Below are 23,753 nucleotides of genomic sequence, written 5' to 3' on the forward strand. Positions count from 1 at the left end.
AAGGGACTATAGATCTTAGGGTCTCCATCCTGAATTTTTGATAAGCAATGTATCTGTTCAGGCGCTTTAAGTTTATAATTGTGCGGTAGGATCCCTCCTTCTTCTTCACTAGGAAGAGGTTGGAATAGAAACCCCCTCCCTGTTCGGATAGAGGTACTTTCACCACTACCCCCTTTGCGAGTAATTCCCGGATGCCCACGTAAATGGGATGATTGAAGTCTGGGACCGCAACCTTGGTGACCAAACCTCTTTGGGGGAGGGTCCGAGAATTGTATTCTGTAACCCGACCCTACAATCCTCAGAGCCCAGGAGTTTGAGGATATCTCCTCCCAGCGGGGAAAAAACATCCTCAATCTCCCCCCCACCCGGATGTCACTGGTTTCCATTTCCTTTCTGGGGAGCAGAAGCGGGAGCCCTACCTCTCCCCCCTTTGGGGTAACTGAAACGGCCCGACTTGCCCTTCCCTGTGTATTGACTACCTTGGTTGGAAGGGGCACGAAAGGGATAGTTCCTTTTATAGACCTTCTCCTCCGGAAAACCCTTCTTTTTATCGGAGGCCCTCTCTAGGATTTTCTCTAGTTCAGGTCCGAAAACATATTCTCCAGAGAAAGGGATGCCACATAATCTGGATTTAGATACTTTGTCCCCCGACCAGCACTTCACCCACGAGGCACGGCGAGCTGCATTGGACAGACCCGCATCTTTTGCTGAAAAACGCACTGACTCCGCGGAAGCGTCTGCCAAAAAAGCTGTAGCGGATTTTAACAGGGGAATGGCGCTCATGATTTCATTTGTAGAGGAATCGTCGGAGGCCCTATTCTCTAACTCAGAGAGCCAGATGAACATAGATCTGGCCACGGAAGTGGCTGCTATGTTTGACCTAAGCGTGAGCATGGCCGCTTCCCAGGATCTCCTCAGCAGGCCGTCAGCCTTTCTATCCAGTGGATCTCTGAGTTGAGAAGCATCCTCAAATGGTAGGCTGGTTTTCTTATTGACCCTAGCTACCTGGGCGTCAATCTTAGGGATAGTATTAAATGTCCTAGCTTCTTCCTGATCAAAGAGAAGCCGGTTCTGGAAGGATCTGGCGACGCCTAGCCGTTTCTCCGGATCTGCTCATTCATCCAAAATCATCCCCTTGATGTTCTCGTTAATAGGGAAGACTCTGGATTTCTTTACCCTGAGACCTCCAAACATCTCATCTTGTACTGACGGCGTAGAGGGAACCTCCTCTACTCCCATAGTAGCTCTAACGGCTTTTAACAGCTCGGGCATATCCTCAGAGGAAAAATAAAATTTCCTTCTGTTTTCTGAAAAATCCCGTTCAGAGAGCTTATCTTCATCCTCTATGTGTTTAGAGGAGGAAGCTGAACCCCCATAAACCTCAGAGTCGGATGAGACATCATCGTCCGATCTGTGGCGTTTAGCGGGGGGCTCCGAAACCACAGGCTTCACTGTCTGAAGAGAGGAAAAAGCCGCAAAAGAGGATTTAATTTCTTCCTGCATCATGGACTTAATCTCGTCCATGAGGGACGGTTGTTCCTCCCGGACAATCTTAGTAATGCAGACCCTGCACAGTTTCTTAGGGTAATCATCAGGAAGTCGTTTGAGGCATGAGATACACTTCAATGACTTCTTGGGTTTTCTCAGAGGTTCATTTGCAGTCTGGAAAACCAAGAGAGAAAACCCCATTAAAATGTGCCCCGGTGAGAGAGGAAGAAAAACTCTCCCCTATGGGGAACTTACGGACGGTAGAGTAGAGGTCTCTGTGTGTTCAGAAGCAGACATCCTGTAGTACAGCCGAAATCAGGTAGGTACTCACCGCAGGACGCTGCCGGCAGGAGAATCCATTTGAATCTTCCCGCCCTCTGAAGCCGGCCCCCTCCGTCCGCGTCACTTCCGGAAACGTCCGGCTACCCGGAAGTGACAAATTTGTATAGCGCCGCACGGCGCTGGGAGCACAAGCCGGCATGGTTTCGCTGAACCAGCGGGCATCTCCGTGCTCCCGGGAGCAGGCCCCAGATCAACCGGAGGCGAGTCTCTCCCTACCCCCCCCCGTCCGGCGTTAGTACGAGACCGCGGGCAGACAGGGGGGGCCCCGCAAAAGCAGGTACGCGACTCCATACCACTTCTGCCTTCATCTCCACGGCGGCTGCCTGCAGAGACCTTTCTCCGCCCCTGTCCTCTGTAGGGACAGGAAACACTGGTGTTTGGTGGTGGGAGGGGAACATTTAAACCTTTCTCTGCTTCCTGCCCCTACAGAGGTCAGGGGTCAATCTCCTTGTATGGCCGTCGTGGTGATGATATAAAAATAAATGTAGATAGGGAAGCTATGGAGGCGATTAAGCAATTGTTATTTAAGCAATTCTCTCTGCAATGCTCACTCCACTCCAATATCTCCCTGGCCTGCCAATCCACCACTGGATTGTGCGCTACCAACCAGGGAAGACCCAATACCACAGGAGAGGGAAGGCCCTCCAGAACGTAACATGAAAGACACTCATTATGGTGGTCCCCTACCCGAAGGTGTAAATTATGAACAATGTGGGTGAGGTTTCTCTGAGACAGAGGAGCCGAATCTATAGCGAATACGGGAATAGGTCTCTGCAGCGTGCAGAGAGACAAACCCATAGTGCGGGCAAAATGGGCATCTATCAAATTTACCCCTGCTCCACTGTCTAGAAAAAAAGAAATAGACTCCGTCTTAACACCAAAAACAATAACCGCTGGTAACACAAATTGAGATGTTCGTATGGAGGAAACGTATACCCCCCGGCTGACATCCTCCGCACAGCCTGGGGTTAGTAGTTTTCCGACGGTCTTTTGTTTTTGAGAAAGGAGGGACAGACATTAATGAAATGACCCTTCCCCCCACAGAAAAAACAAGCCCCCCACCTGCGGCGAACCTCAGGAGGACGGACCTGACGAGAAGTTCCGCCTAGCTGCATAGGCTCATCTAAGTCAGTACAGACTAATTGTTGTTTGGGAGAGGTAACCAATTGCTCAGGAATTTTCGATCTCTCCCTAAGACGCCTATCTATTCTGATAGAGAGGGACATAACAGCATCAAGGGAAAGGGGGGTCTCATACAGCGCCAGTGCATCCTTAACCCTTTCAGATAACCCAGAGAAGAACTGACTCCTGAGAGCCGGGTCGTTCCACTGAGTATCCGTAGCCCGTAGCAATATTCCTCTGCTGACCGATCTCCCTGTAGAAGTCTCCGTAACTTCGACTCAGCCAGGGCGACTCGGTCAGGGTCATCATATATGAGACCCAAAGCCCCAAAAAATCCCTCCACTGACCGGAGAGCCTGGGAACCAGGGGGTAACGAGAACGCCCAGGATTGTGGGTCCCCCTGAAGCAGGGAAATGACAATCCCTACCCGCTGTTCTTCATTACCTGAGGAGTAAGGGCGCAACTTAAAGTATAATTTGCAGGCCTCACGGAACGTCGCAAATTTGTCCCTTCCCCCAGAAAATCTGTCAGGAAGAACAACCTTGGGTTCTGTAACAACCTGGTTACCCATAGCAACCGCTGGGGGTGCGGTCTGCTGCATTTGCTGCTGTTGTTGGAGGACAGACGACTTCAATCCTGCCACCTCCAACGACAGGCCTTGAAGCTGTTTTGCCAAGGCAGCAATAGGATCCATATTGGATTCTAAGTAGAGAAAAAAAAAACAACAAAAAAAAATTTTTTTATTTATTTTTTTTCTCAAAAAGTAAAGGCCAGTTATAATATCACGGTCGGCGTGACTATCACATACGTGACGCAGAGGGAGGAAACAAGGAAGGCCCTGCCCAAGTGAGAGGGAAGGTGGTGACCCCTGACTCACCTAGCGGCTGGCACCTGGCTGCCCTGACGTCCCTAGACGGGTTCCTCACCCGTACGCCGATCACGTGCCTAAAGCCCTGGCTTTCCCTAAGCTGAGCCCTAGATAGTGAACAGGGCGGTGGGAACACTAGTCCGCACCACTAGCTCTAAAGGAAAACACCAAGGGAAGGACAGACAATACAAACTCAACATATAATCCCAGGTGGGCGACAACAGGAAGACAACAAGAAGCCCAACAGGGATCCGGAGGGTAGCACTCTGGAACGACAACCAGGATTCACAACTCCAGTGGGTCAGTATAGATGTCCAGGCAGGAAGCTCTATAACTGGCAACTAGAGAAGTGTGAGGGGAGAATATAAGGAGGTTGGGAGTGGCAGACAAGAAACAGCTGAGGAGGAGAAGCTACGGATCCCTGATTGAGACAAAAAGGATAGCAAGGCAAACACAGAAAACAATCACTAAGAAACAACGTGATCTTTAGATATAGAGCGCGCAGCCACCCACTGCGACCTCCTGACCCCGGGTATAACGGAGTCAGACGTGGCTCTTGATACCCTCGTGACACATAGTGACATGTCAGATTTGCAAAAATCAGCCTGGGATTTAAGGTGAAAGGTTTAAACAAAAAAACATATGTTCATGCACTTTTTGCACTGGCCACTAAAGCCTGTTTTAGACAGGCAGATCAGCAAGTGATTATCAGCTTGCCAGATAGAGGAGGAGACCGCTACTATTACATGCAGCGATTTCCTCCGCAGCATGGGGAGGACCGATCGCTATGCCATGGCTCGTCCCCATATTGTCTAGTGGTTTACCAGCAGCAGATCGCTATTAGGGTCCATTCACACGTCCACAACTTGCGGCCGGATCTATTAATTTTCAATGGGGCCGGAACGGATGCGGACAGCATTTCCGGATCCGCAATTCCGTTTTTTTGAAAAAAACTGCAGACAGGGTGCTTATTAACGGTGCACACTCAGATTGCATCACTGTCACTAGTGGGGTACCTCAGGGGTCAGTATTGGGCCCTATTCTCTTCAATATATTTATTAATTATCTTGTAGAGGGGCTGCACAATAAAATATCATTTTTTGCAGACACTAAACTGTGTAAAGTAATGAACACGGAAGAAGACAGTATACTGCTACAGCGGGATCTGGATAGATTGGAGGCTTGGGCAGAGAAGTAGCAAATGAGGTTTATCACTGATAAATGTAAGGTTATGCACATGGGAAGGAATAATGCAAGTCACCAGTACATACTAAATGGTAAAACACTAGGTAACACTGACATGGAAAAGGACTTAAGAATTTTACAGGACAGCAAACTAAACCAGTGTCAGGAAGCTGCTGCCAAGGCCAGTAAAATAATTGGTTGCATCAAAAGTGGCATAGATGCCCGTGATGAGAACATAGTCCTACCACTTTACAAATGACTAGTCAGACCACACATGGAGTACTGGAGAACTGTACAGTTCTGGGCTCCTGTCAACAAGGCAGACATAGCAGAGCTGGAGAGGGTTTAGAAAAGGGCAACTAAAGTAATAACTGGAATGGGTGGACTACAATACCCAGAAAGATTATCAAAATTAGGGTCCATTCACACATCCGTGTGATGTACTCCGCATCCGTTCCGCAAACTTGCGGAACGTTATGCGGACCCATTCATTTCAATGGCCCCGCAAAAAATGTGGACAGCACTCATTGTGCTGTCAAAATCCGACATTCCGTTCTGTTATGCGGATCCGCAAATAAAATATACCTTGTCCTACTATTGTCCGCAACATACGTTCTGTCGTCCCATTCTAGTCAATGGATCCGCAATTGCGGATCCGTTTACAGGAAATAGAAGAAAAAAAGACATGCCCCTTGTGACATGTGCTTCAGAACCCTGGAAAGTAGTGTAGTTGTGTACTGTCTGCAGGAAAATGTCTGCTTTCGAAGTTGAGAGATTGATCGTCCTCATTCAAGAATGGCCATGCCTATGGGACACCCGCAAAGATGTCTACCATGACCGTGTCATGAAGGACCGGTCATGGGAAGAAATTGCCCAATAATTGGCGAACATCGCTAAAAGAGAAAAAAATTGGTGAGTATATAAATTTTAAGATGTAATGTGTAATTTTTAAGTATAGATTCAGACATAAGGTCCGTGAGTGGGCCTTATGTGCTTGAATAGTAAAGATAGTGTACATTTGAGTGACCGTGAATTTGGGTTCCTCATTTGAACATTTTCTATGCTGTTTCAGGACATATGGCCACTCACTTCTAGATTTTCACATTTGTTCACGAAGCCTAGTGTTTATTGCATGCATTAATTATTCCCTATCTGCAATGCATTATTCAACTTGTTGCACAGCAGCTGTGGTTTAATTTTAAATATTCTTATTTTAAAACTTTATGAACTCCTTTATATTGCTGATTTTAACATTTTTATAGGCCTCTTTCACAATTTCTAGTTGAAAGACAGAAGGATGAGTTTAGGTACAGATAGGCCTCTTTCACACGGGCGTCGCGGGTAAGGGCCGAATGCGTTCAGGGTGCATTGCGGGAAACCCGCACGAGTAGGCACGCAATTTCAGTCAGTTTTGTCTGCGTTCCGCACGACTGCAATTTGTCTTGCACGCCTGAGAAAAGACTGTATGTGGTACCCAGACCCGAACCCGGACTTCTTCACTGAAGTTCGGGTTTGGGTTAGGTGGTCTGTTGATCATATTTTTTTCCCTTCTAACATGGTTATAAGGGAAAATAATAGCATTCTTACAACAGAATGGTAACTAAAATGTCTATTGAGGGGTTAAAAAATCAAAAAAATAAACTCACTTCATCACTTGATCGCACAGCCAGTATCGTCTTCTTCCTGCAGGACCTGCAAAAGGACCTGCGCTGACGTCATTGCGCTCGCCACAGGGTGAGCGCGGTGACGTCAGCGCAGGTCCTACTGGATGAAGATAGAAGGATCTTCTATCTTCATTCTTCATTCAGCAGGACCAGCGCTGACGTCACCGCGCTCACCACGTGGTGAGCGCTATGACGTCAGCACAGGTCCTGCAGGAAGAAGAAAGAAGACGATACCGGCTGCGTGATCAAGTGGATGAGGTGAGTTTATTTTATTTATTTATTTTAACCCCTCAATGGACATTTTAGTTATCATTCTGTAGTAAGAATGCTATTATTTTCCCTTATAACGATGTTAGAAGGGAAAATAATACATTGAATTTACTTTAATAGGGTCCGGGGTCGCTCATCACTATTTAGTTACATCATCTCCTAGCAACCAATGCGTGAAAATCGCGCCACATCCTCACTTGCCTGTGGATGCGATACGATTTTCACGCAACCCCATTCATGTCTATGGGGGCTGCGTTGCATGAAAAACACAGAATATAGAACATGCTGCGATTTTCACGTGACGCACAAGTGATGCATGAAAAACATCGCTCATGTACACAGCCGCATTGAAATAAATGGGTCCGGATTCAGTGCGGATGCAATGCTTTTACATCACGCATTGCACCCGTGCGGAATACTCGCCCATGTGAAAGGGATAATAGGGTCACAGGCATAGAACCCTTTATATTTATTTTTTAAAATCTGACGGCGCATGGACACATTCTAGCTGAATGGTTTTAGATTCATTGCATCATCCGCATAGATATTGCCAGTTTCATCAAAATTTTTGAAGATTGTTTATAAAAATTTAATGTAATTATTTTTTTCTCTTTTTTTTTTTTTTTCTAACAGTAATGGATATAAAGAAAAGGTGGTATTCCTGCTGTGATCAGTTAAGGAGGGAACTTAATCAAAAACAGAGAAGTGGGGATAGATCTATGGAAAAAAAAAACATACCTTTACACTAAACAGCTCCAATTCCTTAAAGCGAACCTTTCACCTCATTTTCACTTTATAAACTAGCAACAGTACCTTATACAGGGTGGGCTATTTATATGGATACACCTTAATAAAATGGGAATAGTTGGTGATATTAACTTCCTGTTTGTGGCAGATTAGTACATTTTGAAGTTGGCCATTTTGAATCCAACGTTTGTTTTTTCAATAGAAAGAGGGTCATGTGACACATCAAACCTATTAGTAATTTCACAAGAAAAACAATGGTGTGCTTGGTTTTAACATAACTTTATTCTTTCATGAGTTATTTACAAGTTTCTGACCACTTATAAAATGTGTTCAATATGCTGCCCATTGTGTTGGATTGTCAATGCAACCCTCTTCTCCCACTCTTCACACACTGATAGCAACACCGCAGGAGAAATGCTAGCACAGGCTTCCAGTATCTGTAGTTTCAGGTGCTGCACATCTCGTATCTTCACAGCATAGACCATTGCCTTCAGATGACCCCAAAGATAAAAGTCTAAGGGGGTCACTGGATATGCGAAATTGCTACATGATGATGTGTTTCCCTCTTTATGCACTGAAGCTGGCACGTTCCCTGAGTTTTTCCAGCAAGATGGTGCACCACCACATTATGGATGTCAGGTCCGAGCATTCCTAGATAAACAGTTTCCTGGAAAGTGGATTGGTCGTCATGGGCCAGTTGAATGGCCTCCAAGGTCTCCCGATCTGACCCCCTTAGACTTTTATCTTTGGGGTCATCTGAAGGCAATTGTCTATGCTGTGAAGATACGAGATGTGCAGCACCTGAAACTATGGATACTGGAAGCCTGTGCTAGCATTTCTCCTGCGGTGTTGCTATCAGTGTGTGAAGAGTGGGAGAAGAGGGTTGCATTGACAATCCAACACAATGGGCAGCACATTAAACACATTTTATAAGTGGTCATAAATTTGTAAATAACTCATGAAAGAATAAAGTTACGTTAAAACCAAGCACACCATTGTTTTTCTTGTGAAATTACTAATAATTTTGATGTGTCACATGACCCTCATCCTATTGAAAAAACAAAAGTTGGATTCAAAATGGCCGCCATGGTCACCACCCATCTTGAAAAGTTTCCCCCCTCACATATACTAATGTGCCACAAACAGGAAGTTAATATCACCAACCATTTCCATTTTATTAAGGTGTATCCATATAAATGGCCCACCCTGTAGATTATCTTCAGTGTGTTCTTATACATGTTAGTGCCGCTTTCCTGCGCTGTTTATTCTTGAAAAAATCGTCTTATAAAGTTCACATTTCCTGCTCCAACAGTCACGCAACAAGTCAAGGGGGTATCCCTTCCCTCACCTCTGGCTGTACCTCCCCTGCCCTAACGACGCCTCTATGCTCTGTAATTGACAGCCGGCTCAGTCGCCGGGACCGCGCTTGTGAATCCTGCGCATGCGCCGTCCTTCTCATTCGCCGCGCGATCCCGTCTTTCTTGCGGACACAAGCGCGATCCTGTAACAGAATCGCGCTCGCGCCGTACGCGATGCCTGCCTGTCTGCTCTCCTGTCTGCTCTCCCTCCCGTGCGCGCGCTCCCCTATCTTCAGGCTCCAAGTGCCCCACGTGATCACTGTAGACTTGCCGCTTATGTCCGCAAGAAAGACGGGATCGCGCGGCGAATAAGGAGGACGGCGCATGCGCAGGATTCACAAGCGCGGTCCCGGCGACTGAGCCGGCTGTCAATTACAGAGCATAGAGGCGGGGTTAGGGCAGGGGAGGTACAGCCAGAGGTGAGGGAAGGGATACCCCCTTGACTTGTTGCGTGACTGTTGGAGCAGGAAATGTGAACTTTATAAGACGATTTTTTCAAGAATAAACAGCGCAGGAAAGCGGCACTAACATGTATAAGAACACACTGAAGATAATCTATAAGGTACTGTTGCTAGTTTATAAAGTGAAAATGAGGTGAAAGGTTCGCTTTAAACCAGTTATGGAACTAAGGAGGTAAGTTTATTTTTCATAAATTGAATTTTTTATGTAAAGTAAAAATTATAAATAATTTTAATACATTATTTTATTCAACAGCACTGTGGACAATCTTTCGTCCGAACCAATGGAAAGAAATCCAGAGGCTACCGGTGAAGCTTCACATTCTGAGACGTCTTAAGCTCAACCCGAAGATTCTGAGAATGTTGAAGAGCCAATGGAACCGGAGATTATGCCGCCACCTGACAATGAAGCCATCGCAGAAAGTACTTCGTGTTTCGGAAAAGCATGGTTGCCGTTCATCAGGTAGACAACGGCGCAGACCAGCGGCCGATTCCGAATTAGATATTCGAGGCCTGATTGATGCTCGGGTTCTCGAATATCTAAATCGGAATCGGTCTGATACCAACGAGGAAAGGGTGTTTAGCTCCTGTGCCTGGTGAACGGCAATCACGTTGCCTTTCTGCGATGGCCTTGTTATTAATCTTATACCCCAGTCCGGAAGAACCAATTATGGAGGTTCATAAAATGGAGAATGTGCGCAATAGAAATCTCAATGTAGAGACTCCAAGTTCACTGTTGCACCGAACAGACCCACCAATAATTCAGACCCCTGGCCCTTTTGCAAGGGAATTATATGAACCTAAAAAAAAATTAAATTGTAAAATAAAAAAAATTATTGCACCTTAAAAATATTGTCTTCCTTTTTTTTTTTTTTTTTAAGATTGGTATGCTTTCACACTGGAGGCAGCAGAGTCTGTCTGGCTCTCCTGGCGAGGGATCAGACTTCTGGATCCATTCTGAAGCTAGCCCACCATGACATTAGATTTCCGCTCTTGCCCCATTCACTCCGGCCAATTCCCATTGGTGAATGGGGCTGGAGTCGAAATCTAGCAGCACAATAGTATAGCTTCTGCACAGATTCGGCTGGCTGTTCTCCCGCCGGAACATACTGCATTTTATATTGATGAGCTATTAAATATGTATTTTACCAATATAAAAAAAAAATTACAAAATAATTAAAATTATTGTAGTCTGAGGGCTCATGCATGCGGCCGTTGTGCAGTAGTTCCGTGCATTTGGGACCGCAATTTGTGTTACCCAATGCACGGGCAACATTACCTTGTCTGCATAGAATTGTATTCTTTGTGGATTGCGGGTCTGATTACATCATGTGTTGTTCGAGTTCAAAGATGAACACAGACATATCGCCTTAAAAATCTAAGATAAATGGGACATGAACGCCTTCAGCTGTGAACCTGGACAACAAGTATTTTTAAGTGTCAGTTTAAAATTATTATGAGCCAAGCAAAGTATCGCGAATTTGAATATTGTCTATGCCGCTCATCACTAATGACAGATAAGCGGATAACTGCAGTAAAGTGATCTGTACAGACCAAGAAGTGGCGCCTATTATTAGGCTTAGTACCCAGTGTGAAAGCTGCAGGAATTTGGGGATTTTGTTTAAATAGAGATAATGACTTGGAAAATTGAAAATAACATTACCAAAAAATTCTTTAAAAACTGTGATTCAAACAATAGGTAATTTTCTGATGACACAATCCCTTTGAATGTTTTTCTTTGAATACTTCCTTTACAGCCTCTGTGAGTCTTTCTAAAAATCTGCAAAGATCTTTAAAAATCTATCTGATCTGGGTTTAGGTAATATGCAGTCCTGGTATGGCATACTGAAAGTATTAAATCAGCTGATTATGTGTATTTTGGCAATGTGATAACTTGGGTATACAGAGAAGCTGTTTAGATTCTAGGTGTGAACTCATACTAAATGCAAATCGGGTTGACTTGGATTTACGAATGGAGTAGTGAGTTGTGTTATCTAATCTAAGCAAACACATTCAATTGCTTTTCAATGGCTTTTGTCTCAAGATAACACGATGAGTTAAGAAATTTGAGTTAAGAGCTGGAGTGCTAACCCATCTGTACACGATTTGCATGCTTAACCTTAGGAAAGTTAAAGGGGTTATCCTCATGAGAGGTTATCAATATCAAATCAGCAGGGGGCCATTACCTGCCCCCCCTGCCGATCAGCAGTCTGAAGAGGTTGCCACTGAGTCTTCTTCACTGTTAACATCTTCGCTATCTAGAGGACACTGTGCTCACGTGATTGCCACTGCTTCAAACCGGCGATTTGCGGTGGTGCCGTTTGTCACACCCCCGCTGATCTAATATTGAATATCTATCCTGAGGATAGGCCACCAATATCTAAGCATAGCACAATCTCTTTAAAGTTTTTGCTGTAATTTTGTTTTTGTTTAGTCAAAAAAATTACGAGTATCTCACAAACTGAGTGTTCTTGAGTTGAAGATCATAAAGAGATATTTATAGTGAGGTCAGTGAGATGAGAGAGTGGTCTTGATCCATAGGTTTCCAGTGGAGGTGAAATAAGAATGATCTATGTAGTCCAGTTTGAGGATGCTTCAGTGCCAAGTTTAATGCAGCATGTATTACAGAATAGAGATGACATCCAGTTGTTCTGACAAGACAAAGGTGTAAAGGTCAGGACAGTGTAAACTGTAAAAGCCAGCAGGAGTGCTCTTTTTGATGTTAGTGCACCCCCTGCTGGCTTTAAAATAAAATTTCACCCTGCAGTCTGTGAATTAACCCCTTCCTGTCCTGACTGTGGGACAAAGGGGTTAAAGGGGCTTTCCGAGATTTTTATACTGATTACTAGGGATGGACAGGTTCGGTGGGGATCCAACACCCTGGAACCCCACTGATCAGCTGTTTGAGAAGGCACCAGTGATCCTGTGAGCACCGCAGCCTTCTCACAGCTCACCAAGCACAGCACCATACATTGTATAGCGGTTATGCTTGGTATTTCACTCTCTCAGCTTTTCCTAGGCCAGTGACGACAAGTTCATCGGTCACGTGGCCTAGGCGCAGTTCACCCCTATACAAGTGAATGTGTGGCTGTGCTTGGTAAGCTGCAATTGCCGGAGGACCCAGGTGTAGGACCCCTAACAATCAGATACTGATGATGCTGAGGATAGGTAAGTCATATAATTCATCTCAGAAAACCCCTTAATTCACTTTTTTTAATTAAAAATAGTAATATTTCGCGAATAAGTTTCATTCCAGGTGGATGATTTAGTTTAAAAAAAAAAGTCATTCCAGGAGTGAGTCGTGCAGAAAACTAGAGTAGCAATTCTAGGCAAAAGTGTTAGGTTTAAAGATGAGCCAAACAAAGTCAACACACACTCAACCAAATTTGACTTCAAATATTACCCTCATGATAAATTCTCCCTACTATGTCTAACTTAAAAACTTTATTCAAAGAATACAGGTATAGCAGATGCTAAAGTAATCAACATGGCATGCTATGTTAGTAGGATAAGACGATTGTGGTTGCATTGCCTGCTACATCTGTGTGCCATTTTCTAATAACACATTCCATTTAAAGGGGTTGCCTCACTTCAATAAATTACTTTTATCATGTAATACTAATGAATTGTGATTGTCCATATTGCCTCCTTTGCTGGCTTGATTCATTTTTCCATTGCATTACACACTGCTTGTATCCATAGGTTACGGCCACCGTTGCAGCGCAGATAAGAGGTGGCTGGGACATGAGCTGCTGCATATGCATGCCTATATGCCCCCTCCACCACTACCACCGTACCGGTCACCAGGTAGTTAGGCATTTTTTCCTATAGTGTGCAAGCACAGGCACTGCTGCTGGATTGCAGCAAATGGCATTTAATTATAGTTTTTCTTATTTTAATTGCAAACTAGACATTTGCTGAAGTAAAACAACCTCTTTCATTATATTTTTTTATTTATTTTAATTGCAAACTTTAGGTTTGCTAGTACTCTGGATAGGTCATCAGTATGTGATTGTGGGCGTCCAACACCCGGGACCCCTGCAGATCAGCTCCTGACAATTGTGTCTGTTGCCCATGGGGCTGCCGCAAAGCAACTTTCCAAATGCTGTTAAGAACAGCTCAGGCAAGGTGGCCGCCCCCATAACCATGTTCAGGAAATAGAATTAAAAATCTACAATCAGATAATAAAAAGATTAGAAAAAAAGGATATGTGTTACTATCTGATTTTAACTGGCAGATAAAATTTCTGGTGACACATTTCCTTGACTCTTTTCCCGTAAAACAGCTCTGCTCAGCTCCTCTTGCTCTATTTCTTGCTGCTGGCAGATTACACTGCATTTTCTTTGTGACAGGTACCCTTTAAAGTGATATTCAAAAGGTGACTGACTTCTATGAAATGAATGGATAGAGGATAACAAATTGGTGGGGGACCAATGAGACTGGTTAAGAATGCATTCTGCTCCTCCGTTCATTTTCTTTGGGACTGCTGGAGATAGCCTAGGGCCCACCAGTAAAATGTATTCTGGGTGTCCAATGTATAGCTACTGTATTGAAGCAGCAGCAAGACTGTACAAGATGACAAATTATAGGGGTCCCTGCAATGACATTGAAAATACAGGTCTCTGAGTTAGGCCTCATGCACACGACCGTTGTGTGCACCCGTGGCCGTTGTGCCGTTTTCCGTTTTTTTTCCGCAGACCCATTGACTTTCAATGGGTCCGTGGAAAAATCGGAAAATGCACCGTTTTGCAGCCGCGATCGTGATCTATGATCCGTGTTTCCTGTCCGTCAAAAAAATAGGACCTGTCCTATTTTTTTGACGGACAACGGTTCACGGACCCATTCAAGTCAATGGGTCCGTGAAAGAACACGGATGCACACAAGATTGGCATCCGCGTCCGTGATCCGTGGCCGTAGGTTACTTTCATACAGACGGATCCGAAGATCCGTCTGCATAAAAGCTTTTTCAGAGATGAGTTTTCACTTTGTGAAAACTCATATCCGACAGTATATTCTAACACAGAGGCGTTCCCATAGTGATGGGGACGCTTCTAGTTAGAATATACTACGAACTGTGTACATGACTGCCCCCTGCGGCCTGGCAGCACCCGATCTCTTACAGGGGGCTGTGATCCGCACAATTAACCCCTCAGGTGCTGCACCTGAGGGGTTAATTGTGCATATCATAGCCCCCTATAAGAGATCAGGGGCTGCCAGGCAGCTGGGGGCAGACCCCCCTCCCTCCCCAGTTTTAATTTCATTGGTAGCCAGTGCGGCCCCCCCCGGCCCCCCCTCCCTCTATTGTAATATCATTGGTGGCCAGTGTGCGGCCTCCCCCGACCCCCCCCCTCCCTCCCTTTATTGTATTATCATTGGTGGCACAGTGTGCGGCCCCCCCTCCCTCCCTCTATTGTATTATCATTGGTGGCCAGTGTGCAGCCCCCCCTCTATTGTATTAATATCATTGGTGGCCAGGGAGCTCCTCCTACTGGTAAGTGACAGGTCTGTGCGGCGCATTGCTTAATGATCTGTCACTTACCAGTAGGAGGAGCTCCCGGCCGGTCACAGACAGCGCAGCAGGTAAGTATGATGCTTCTAATATTGTAATATTGCTAAGTAACCATGGCAACCAGGCCTGCAGTAGCGTCCTGGTTGCCATGGTTACTGATCGGAGCCCCAGAGCGATTAAACTGGGACTCCGATCGGAATCTCCGCTGCCACCAATGATCGGGGGGGGGGGGGAGAGGGGAGGCCGCACACTGGCCACCAATGATATTAATACAATAGAGGGGGGGCCGGGGGGGCGCACACTGGCCACCAATGATAATACAATAGAGGGGGGGGGGCGGGGGGGCCGCACACTGGCCACCAATGATAATACAATAAAGGGAGGGAGGGGGGGCCGGGGGAGGCCGCACACTGGCCACCAATGATATTAATACAATAGAGGGGGGGCCGCGCACTGGCCACCAATGATATTACAATAGAGGGAGTGGGGGCCGGGGGGGCCGCACTGGCCACCAATGAAATTAAAACTGGGGAGGGAGGGGGGTCTGCCCCCTGCTGCCTGGCAGCCCCTGATCTCTTATAGGGGGCTATGATATGCACAATTAACCCCTCAGATGCAGCACCTGAGGGGTTAATTGTGCGGATCACAGCCCCCTGTAAGAGATCGGGTGCTGCCAGGCAGCAGGGGGCAGTCATGTACACAGTTCGTAGTATATTCTAACTAGAAGCGTCCCCATCACTATGGGAACGCCTCTGTGTTAGAATATACTGTCGGATATGAGTTTCACGATCTAACTCATATCCGACAGTATATTCTACCATAGAGGCGTTTCCATGGTGATGGGGACGCTTCAAGTTAAAATATACCATCGGATTGGAGAAAACTCCGATCCGATGGTATAATAGGGACTCCTGACTTTACATTGAAAGTCAATGGGGGACGGATCCGTTTGAAATTGCACCATATTGTGTCAACGTCAAACGGCTCCGTCCCCATTGACTTGCATTGTAATTCAGGACGGATCCGTTTGGCTCCGCACGGCCAGGCGGACACCAAAACGACTTTTTTTTCCATGTCCGTGGATCCTCCAAAAATCAAGGAAGACCCACGAACGAAAAAACGGTCACGGATCACGGACAAACGGAACTCCGTTTTGCGGACCGTGAAAAAATACGGTCGTGTGCATGAGGCCTAAAGAGGATGCTAGATACCCTGCCTCTGTACCTAGAAGTCATCTCAGCCATCGGATGCATCTATAATATTAAACTGGGTAGTTCGCAAAATAAAATATTAACCAATTTTTATATGATGTGAACATAGCCTGGTTGACATGCTGTACACTATATGTAGTGTAGTCAGTCTACTTTACCATGAACCACTTGTGCAGGGGGTGAGAGACTAAGGGCCCACCTTGCACAGGGGCCCACTGGTGCATTCACCTGTTCCCATGTGGGCCAGTCTGAGTCTGGTTGAGTACAGTGCTTGGCTCTCTCCAAAAGTCCCATACAAAAAGAATAGAGCAAACGTGTGCATGCTCAACCAGTCGCTCTATTTATATGGGGCACAGAGCCCCGTTCTTGTGTGTTGGTCCCAGCTGTCAGATCCCAACAATTTAACAGTTATATCCTATGCTGTAGATAGAGGATGAATTTTACTAACAAGAATAGTCCTTTAACACAAAAAAAGCCCAAATCCATGATTGGTGTGTAGAAGTAACTGCAACAGAAAACATTAGAAGAGGCACATGCAAGTGCTTTGAGATCTACATATGATTTATTATCAAGTACTTGAGGAAACTGCGCCAGTTTGTGATAGTTTTGGTGGATATATTTATGTTGTATGCCTTGTTACATTCTTTCCTGACATTTTTCCTTCAGGCTTTCATAGAGACTATGCATTGGTGTAAGGCTCCAGTGGATGAAGCTTTAATATATGCCAAGGTGAGAAACCCTGAAAAGACTGAATATATTTCAATATTATTTTTTCTATTCTATTCTGAGCAAGTACATTATGGATGATTCTGATTACTTTATCTATTGTATGTAAGTAATTACCAAAAATACTAAGGCCCCTTTCACACGGGCGAGTATTCCGCGCGGATGCGATGCGTGAGGTGAACGCATTGCACCCGCACTGAATACCGACCCATTCATTTCTATGGGGCTGTTCAGATGAGCGGTGATTTTCACGCATCACTTATGCGTTGCGTGAAAATCGCAGCATGCTCTATATTCTGCGTTTTTCACGCAACGCAAGCCCCATAGAAGTGAATAGGGTTGCGTGAAAATCGCAAGCATCCGCAAGCAAGTGCGGATGCGGTGCAATTTTCACGCATGGTTGCTAGGTGACAGTCTATTCACTGTATTATTTTCCCTTATAACATGGTTATAAGGGAAAATAATAGCATTCTGAATACAGAATGCATAGTAGGTGATCAATTGAGGGTTAAAAAAAAAATAAATAAATTAACTCACCTTCTCCTTTTGTTCGCGTAGCTCCGGGTCTCTTCTTTACTTCTCAAAAGATGAACTATCGGATAGGACCTGTGGTGACGTCAGATCACATGCTCCAATCACATGGTCCATCACCACGGTGATGTACCATGTGATTGGAGCATGTGATCTGACATCACCAAAGGTCCTTTAGCCGATAGTTAGCCGATAGTAAAAAGAGACCCGGAGCTACGCGAACAAAAGGAGAAGGTGAGTTAATTTTTTTATTTTTTTTTAACCCTCAATTGATCACCTACTATGCATTCTGTATTCAGAATGCTATTATTTTCCCTTATAACCATGTTATAAGGGAAAATAATACAATCTACAGAACACCGATCCCAAGCCCAAACTTCTGTGAAGAAGTTCGGGTTTGGGTACCAAACATGCGTGATTTTTCTCACGCGAGTGCAAAACGCATTACAATGTTTTGCACTCGCGCGGAAAAATCGCGGGTGTTCCCGCAACGCACCCGCACATTTTTCCGCAACGCCCGTGTGAAAGAGGCCTAAGGCCTGTTTCACATAAGCATTTAAGCTGATCTGGGAACACCCTGTTGGATCTGCTTAACAAGCCTTACTATATGGTTTTATTGGAAAAATAAAGTGACCCTATTGTTGTTGTTGTTTTTTTTTTGTTCTATTTTAAACACTTGGAAGTTGGCTAGTGTAAAAGGGATGAAATAATAATACTTAATTTTAATATCTAATATAAGTTTACTTTCACACTTGCATTAAACTTTTCTGGAGTGCTCTGTTAGGGGCTCAATACCGGTAAAAAACTGATCAGTTTTATCCTAATGCATTCTGAATGGAGAGCAATCTGTTCAGTATGCATCAGGATGTCTTCAGTCACTGTACGGTTTTTGAACAGAGAAATTATCACAGCATGCTGCTGTATTTTCCCAGTCCAAAATTCTGGAACACTTGCCGCAATGCAGGATCCGGCATTGATTTCCATTGAACTGTATTAATTCCAGATTACCAAGTGGTCTGGAAAACGGATCCGGTTTCCCAGTCTGCGCATGCGCAGACCTTTAAAAATGTGAAAAACATAAATACCGGATCCGTTTTTCCGGATGACACCAGAGAGACGGATCCGGTATTTCAATGCATTTGTCAGAGGCATCCTCACCCGAATCTGGAAACAAATGCTATCCGTTTGCATACGGATTTCCGGATCCAGCAGGCACTTCCGGCAACGGAAGTGTTGTGAAAGTACCCTAAGGAAGGAGGATGAGTGACTCAGTTAGAGCATCACATATTACACTATTAAGTGCAGTGCTCTTCTATAGGCATCTTTAACTAGGCCTATCAAGAGAACAATACAGCTGTCAAACTGTTAACCCACTTCTACCAATCTACTATTTTACTAACAAATAACATCTTTCCCTTGCAGCAACAGTAAACTAAACAATGGCCCAGGCTTACTAATCCTAAAGATGGTGTAAGCTTAGACTGGCTGTCTAGACCTGCACCAGATTTATCACACTGGCTCAGGCTGGATGATGTAAGTGGTGCATGGATAGATACTTTTCTCTGACTCTATAACAACTATTGGTTGGCTTTCTTTGAGACAGATTTTTACGCCACAGATTTTTGGCGCAGACCGATTAGTAAATCTGAGCTAATATATTACCCAGGTGCAGGTACAATATATATATTGCTTAGGCTTGTTTCACACTTGGTTAAAACAGATCTGGAACAACCTGGCAGATCCATCCTTGCCTGGCGCAGCCATGCGCTGCCAGCATTTCGTCCGGCCCTATTCATTATAGTGGGGGTCGGCGGAAATCCAGCTGCAACTGAGGAGCAGACGGATCATGGTCATGTGAGAACTCTTCTTCTTCCTCCCTAGTGCTTTGTTCCCAATGGTGCTACACATGGTTTTAGTGGATTCGTCCGCAACGAACTCGGATTTGGGTTTGTACTCCGTCCGATAAATAGCAAAGTTCCGTCCAACTCGATTCAGTCCAAACTGATTTACTCATCCTTAGATTACTGTGTGTGTACTCAGGCAAGGCCTGGACTTCATTACGCAGACGTGCTCATCAAGCAGTTATGATACAGTGACAGCATCCCACCTGTTGGGATGAGTAGAAAAGTACAAGGGCCGAGGATCATTTCCCGACCTCTCACTATCCTACACAGCAGCACTTTTTAAAAATCTTATTTATACCACAGTCTGCTTCACTGGATATGCACTAAAGGGCCATATCTACTGTGTATGGGCACCAGTGTGGGATAACTACTATGTGGGGTCACTAACGAAGCATAACTACTATGTGGGGACACCAAGGGGGGGTAACTACTATGTGAGGGCACTAATGACATTTTACTTTGTAGGAGCACTAAGGGGTCATTTAACTGTGAAGGGAGCAATAAAGGGACATAACTACTGTTGGGTCTTCAATGGAACATTCTAATGTGTAGGGGCACTAAGGGGCCATAACTACTGTGTGTGGCACGAACAGCTTTTCATGTGTGGGGTCATTAAGGGGGCATTCTGCTGTGAAGGTGGCACTAAAGAAACATAACTACAGAGTGGGTGGAGGGTTCTCTGGCAAGCATGGGCAGTCTTTACTAGCTGCATGAGGGGGATTGTGGGGAAGTTGCTTGGTATGGAGGGGGAGGTATTAAAAAAATTCCTGTGGGGCCCAGCCTTTTCTGGTTATGTCACTAGTGTTACCTATGTATATTTACAATGGTATAGTACTGTTGAAATAAAGAAAAAACAGCCCAAAATTAAAAAAAAAAATCCTGTCCAACCCTTTTAAGAGTCTTACATTTGCAACAAGAACAGTAATTGTGAGACCGCAAAAAATCCATTAATATAACTGTATTTAATTCCTTAACAGTTTGATTTTGAGTGCCGATCCCGAGGTGCTGAAATTCTTGCTTACCCACCAGTGGTTGCTGGAGGAAACAGAGCTAATACACTGCACTATGTGAATAATAATCAGATAGTCAAGGTATGTATCAGTCTTGTTCAGTATTCTATGACTAATTTCTTTGCTTTTATTTTATATCATGTTGTTTAGGATTTTTGTTCTCCATCCACTTTAGGGTGCATTCACACGAGTATTGTGCGGATCGCAAAACATGCATACTGGCCGTGTGCGTTCCGCAATTTGCAGACCGCACATGGCTGGCTCTATATAGAGAATGCCTATTCTTGTCCACGGTTGCTGACAAGAATAGGACATGCTCTATATTTTATGCCGCAGAACGGAGTGCTGTCCGCATCTTTTTCGGCCTCATTGAAATGGGTCCGCACCCGCTCCGCTAAATTGCGGAACAGATGAGGATCCATTTATACGGTCATGTGAATGCACCCTTTGGCACATTTTCTGCCATGCACTAATTTTTTAAAATATAAATATTAAAATAAAATCCCATAAAAATGTGGAAAAACAATGATTATGTTTTAACAACAATAGTTTAGTGAGACTTAAGACCCCTTTACACCACTCGATGGAGCAGACGATTGTCTGCAAGGAAGCATTCCTTCCTGACATTTGCATGCTCGTCAGTGGAGATGACTGCTGCATTTACATGTAGTGATCCCCTCTGTGGTATGGGGAGGAGCGATAGGCTTACAAGTTACAACCATCGCTTGTCCCCATACAGAATCATTGTTTGCCCTAGTAGAGTGCTGTTTAGACAGCACAATCTGCTGTCAGCAAACAATGATTTAGGTATCCGCACCAACTATCCTAATTGGTAGCACCTTTGCACAATCAGATTATCGCTAACCAGTATTCATACAATAATCTGCCCGAACATCAGGCAGTGTAAAGAGGCATTTAGGCTGCTATCAAACAGTCAGTGTTTGATCAGCAATTTCACTGATGGTGAGACAAAACCAGGAGCGGGTTGAAAATGTAGAACAGGTGCAGATCTTTCCATTATACCTTATCTCTGTGTAGCCTCCACACCTGGTTTTGGCTCACAATCACTGATGGAAATCACTGATCAAACACCAACTGTATAAAAAGCAGCCTAAGGCCTCATGCACACGACAGTATATTTTCACGGTCCGCAAAACGGGGTTCCGTTGTTCCGTGATCAGTTTCCGTTTTTGTTTCCGTGTGTCTTCCTTGATTTTTGGAGGATCACCAGACATGAAGGAAAGTGAAAAAAAAACTAAGTCAAGTTTGCCTTGCAAATGATAGTAAAAAAACGGACGCGGACGCGGATGACAATCTTGTGTGCCTCCTTGTTTTTTCATGGACCCATTGACTTGAATGGGTCCGCGAACCGTTGTCCGTGAAAAAAATAGGACAGGTCATATTTTTTTGACGGACTGGAAGCATCGATCACGGAAGCGGATGACAAACGGTGCATTATCCGAGATTTCCACGAACCCATTGAAAGTCAATGGGTCCGCAGAAAATCACGGGAAACGGAACAACGGACACGGAACACAACAACGGTCGTGTGCATGAGGCCTTAGGCTGGGGCTGTATGGAGATCTTGGCCACAACAGACACATTTAGATTGCATTGCATTTTCGGATGACAGGTCCTCTTTAAGGGGTATAAGGGTGCCTTCTCATATGGCACAGTTTTTTGAAGAAAGTTTTATGCAGCTGAAAATCAATTCAATTTACCTGGTACTTCCCACCGAAATAACCTCATTCAAATAAATGGAGCTGATTTACAGTCACAGAATATTTTCTGCAACAAAATTAGCGTAATGAAGTTATATAATTTTCCAGTATACAGTCCATTCTGCAGTCTCAGGGTTTTCAAGTGCTTTGATGCAGTCATTCAATAGGAATCTTCATTATGTACTTCTAGGGGATCAAAATCTGTACAGGTCAAATGATGTACATTTAGACCTCTTTCACACGGGCGTTGCGGGTGAGGACCGTATGCGTTCAGGGTGCATTGCGGGAAACCCACGCAAGTAGGCACGCAATTGCAGTCAGTTTTGTCTGCGATTGCGTTCCGATGTTCAGAGAAAAAAACTGAATGTGGTACCCAGACCCGAACCCGGAATGATTATAATGGAAAATAATAGCATTCTTTAATAAAGAATGTTAAGTAAAATGTCCATTGAGGGTTAAAAAATAATAAAAACATAACTCACCTCATCCACTTGATCGCGCAGCCGGCATAGTCTTCTTTCTTCTTCTTTCAGGACACTTGCGGCAGAGTGATCCGGCAAGCAGTTCCGTCGCCGGAACTGCCTGCCGGATTCGGCAATCTGCATGCAAACGGACAGACGCAGACCAGAAGGACGAATCCGGCATTCGCAGTATTACTAATACATTCCTATGGAGAAAAATGCCGGATCCGGCATTCAGGCAAGGGTTCAGTTTTTTGGGCCGGTGATAAAACCACAGCATGCTGCGGTATTATCTCCATGCTGAACAGTCAAAATGACTGACCCGAAGACATCCTGATGCATCCTCAACGGATTGCTCTCCATTTAGAATGCATGGGGATAAAAGTGATCAGTTCTTTTCCGGTATTGAGCCCCTAGGACGGAACTCTATGCCAGAAAAGAAAAACGCTAGTGTGAAAGTACCCTTACTAAGCATTCTGTATTAAGAATGCTATTATTTTCTCTTATAACAATGTTATAAGGGAAAATAATACAGTGAACAGACTTTAAAGGGGTCCGGGGTTGCTCATCCCTATCATCTCCTAGCAACCATGCGTAAAAATCGCACTGCTTGCTATTTTCACGCAGCCTCATTCATTTCTATAGGGCCTGCGTTGCGTAAAAAACGCAGAATATAGAACATGCTGCGATTTTGACGCAAGCCACAAGTGATGCGTGAAAATCACCGCTCATCTACACAGCCGCATTGAAGGGAATGGGTCCGGATTCAGTGTGGGTGCAATGCGTTCACCTCACGCATTGCACCCACGCAAAATTCTCACCCGTGTGAAAGGGGCCTATCGCACAGTTAAATGGGTTGTCCAGGATTAGAAAACCATGGCTGTTTTATTCCAGAAACAGCACCACACCTGTCCAAAGGTTGTGCCTGGTATTGCAGCTCTGCTCCCTTGAAGTGAATGGGGCTGAGCTGTAATATCACATAGACAGATGTGGTGCTGTTTTAGGAAGAAAGAAGTACTGTACAACCCCTTTAAGGATGCTGCCCCAACAGCACATTTGCAGTTGTCATGCAGTCACTGTATCAACTAGCATGCATACATTATCAGATTTTCAGATGCAGTTTTTATACTTAAACTAGTTATTTATTTCAAAAATAGAAGACGTAAAATCTGCCCTTT

The 23,753-nt window shown here is 44.7% G+C and overlaps 1 protein-coding gene across 2 annotated transcripts in view; it reads left to right on the plus strand.

Annotated features, from left to right (window-relative positions):
• Positions 1-23,753, plus strand: part of XPNPEP3 (X-prolyl aminopeptidase 3) — a 720,273-nt gene that overhangs the window by 502,611 nt on the left and 193,909 nt on the right. For both annotated transcript variants that reach the window (XM_040406553.1, XM_040406552.1), the window contains 2 exons: positions 16,889-16,951; positions 20,361-20,474. In XM_040406553.1, the coding sequence (XP_040262487.1) occupies positions 16,889-16,951; positions 20,361-20,474 (177 nt within the window). The remainder of the gene's footprint in view (positions 1-16,888; positions 16,952-20,360; positions 20,475-23,753) is intronic.

Source organism: Bufo bufo, chromosome 9, assembly GCF_905171765.1.
Source record: "Bufo bufo chromosome 9, aBufBuf1.1, whole genome shotgun sequence".
Lineage (NCBI taxonomy): Eukaryota > Metazoa > Chordata > Amphibia > Anura > Bufonidae > Bufo > Bufo bufo.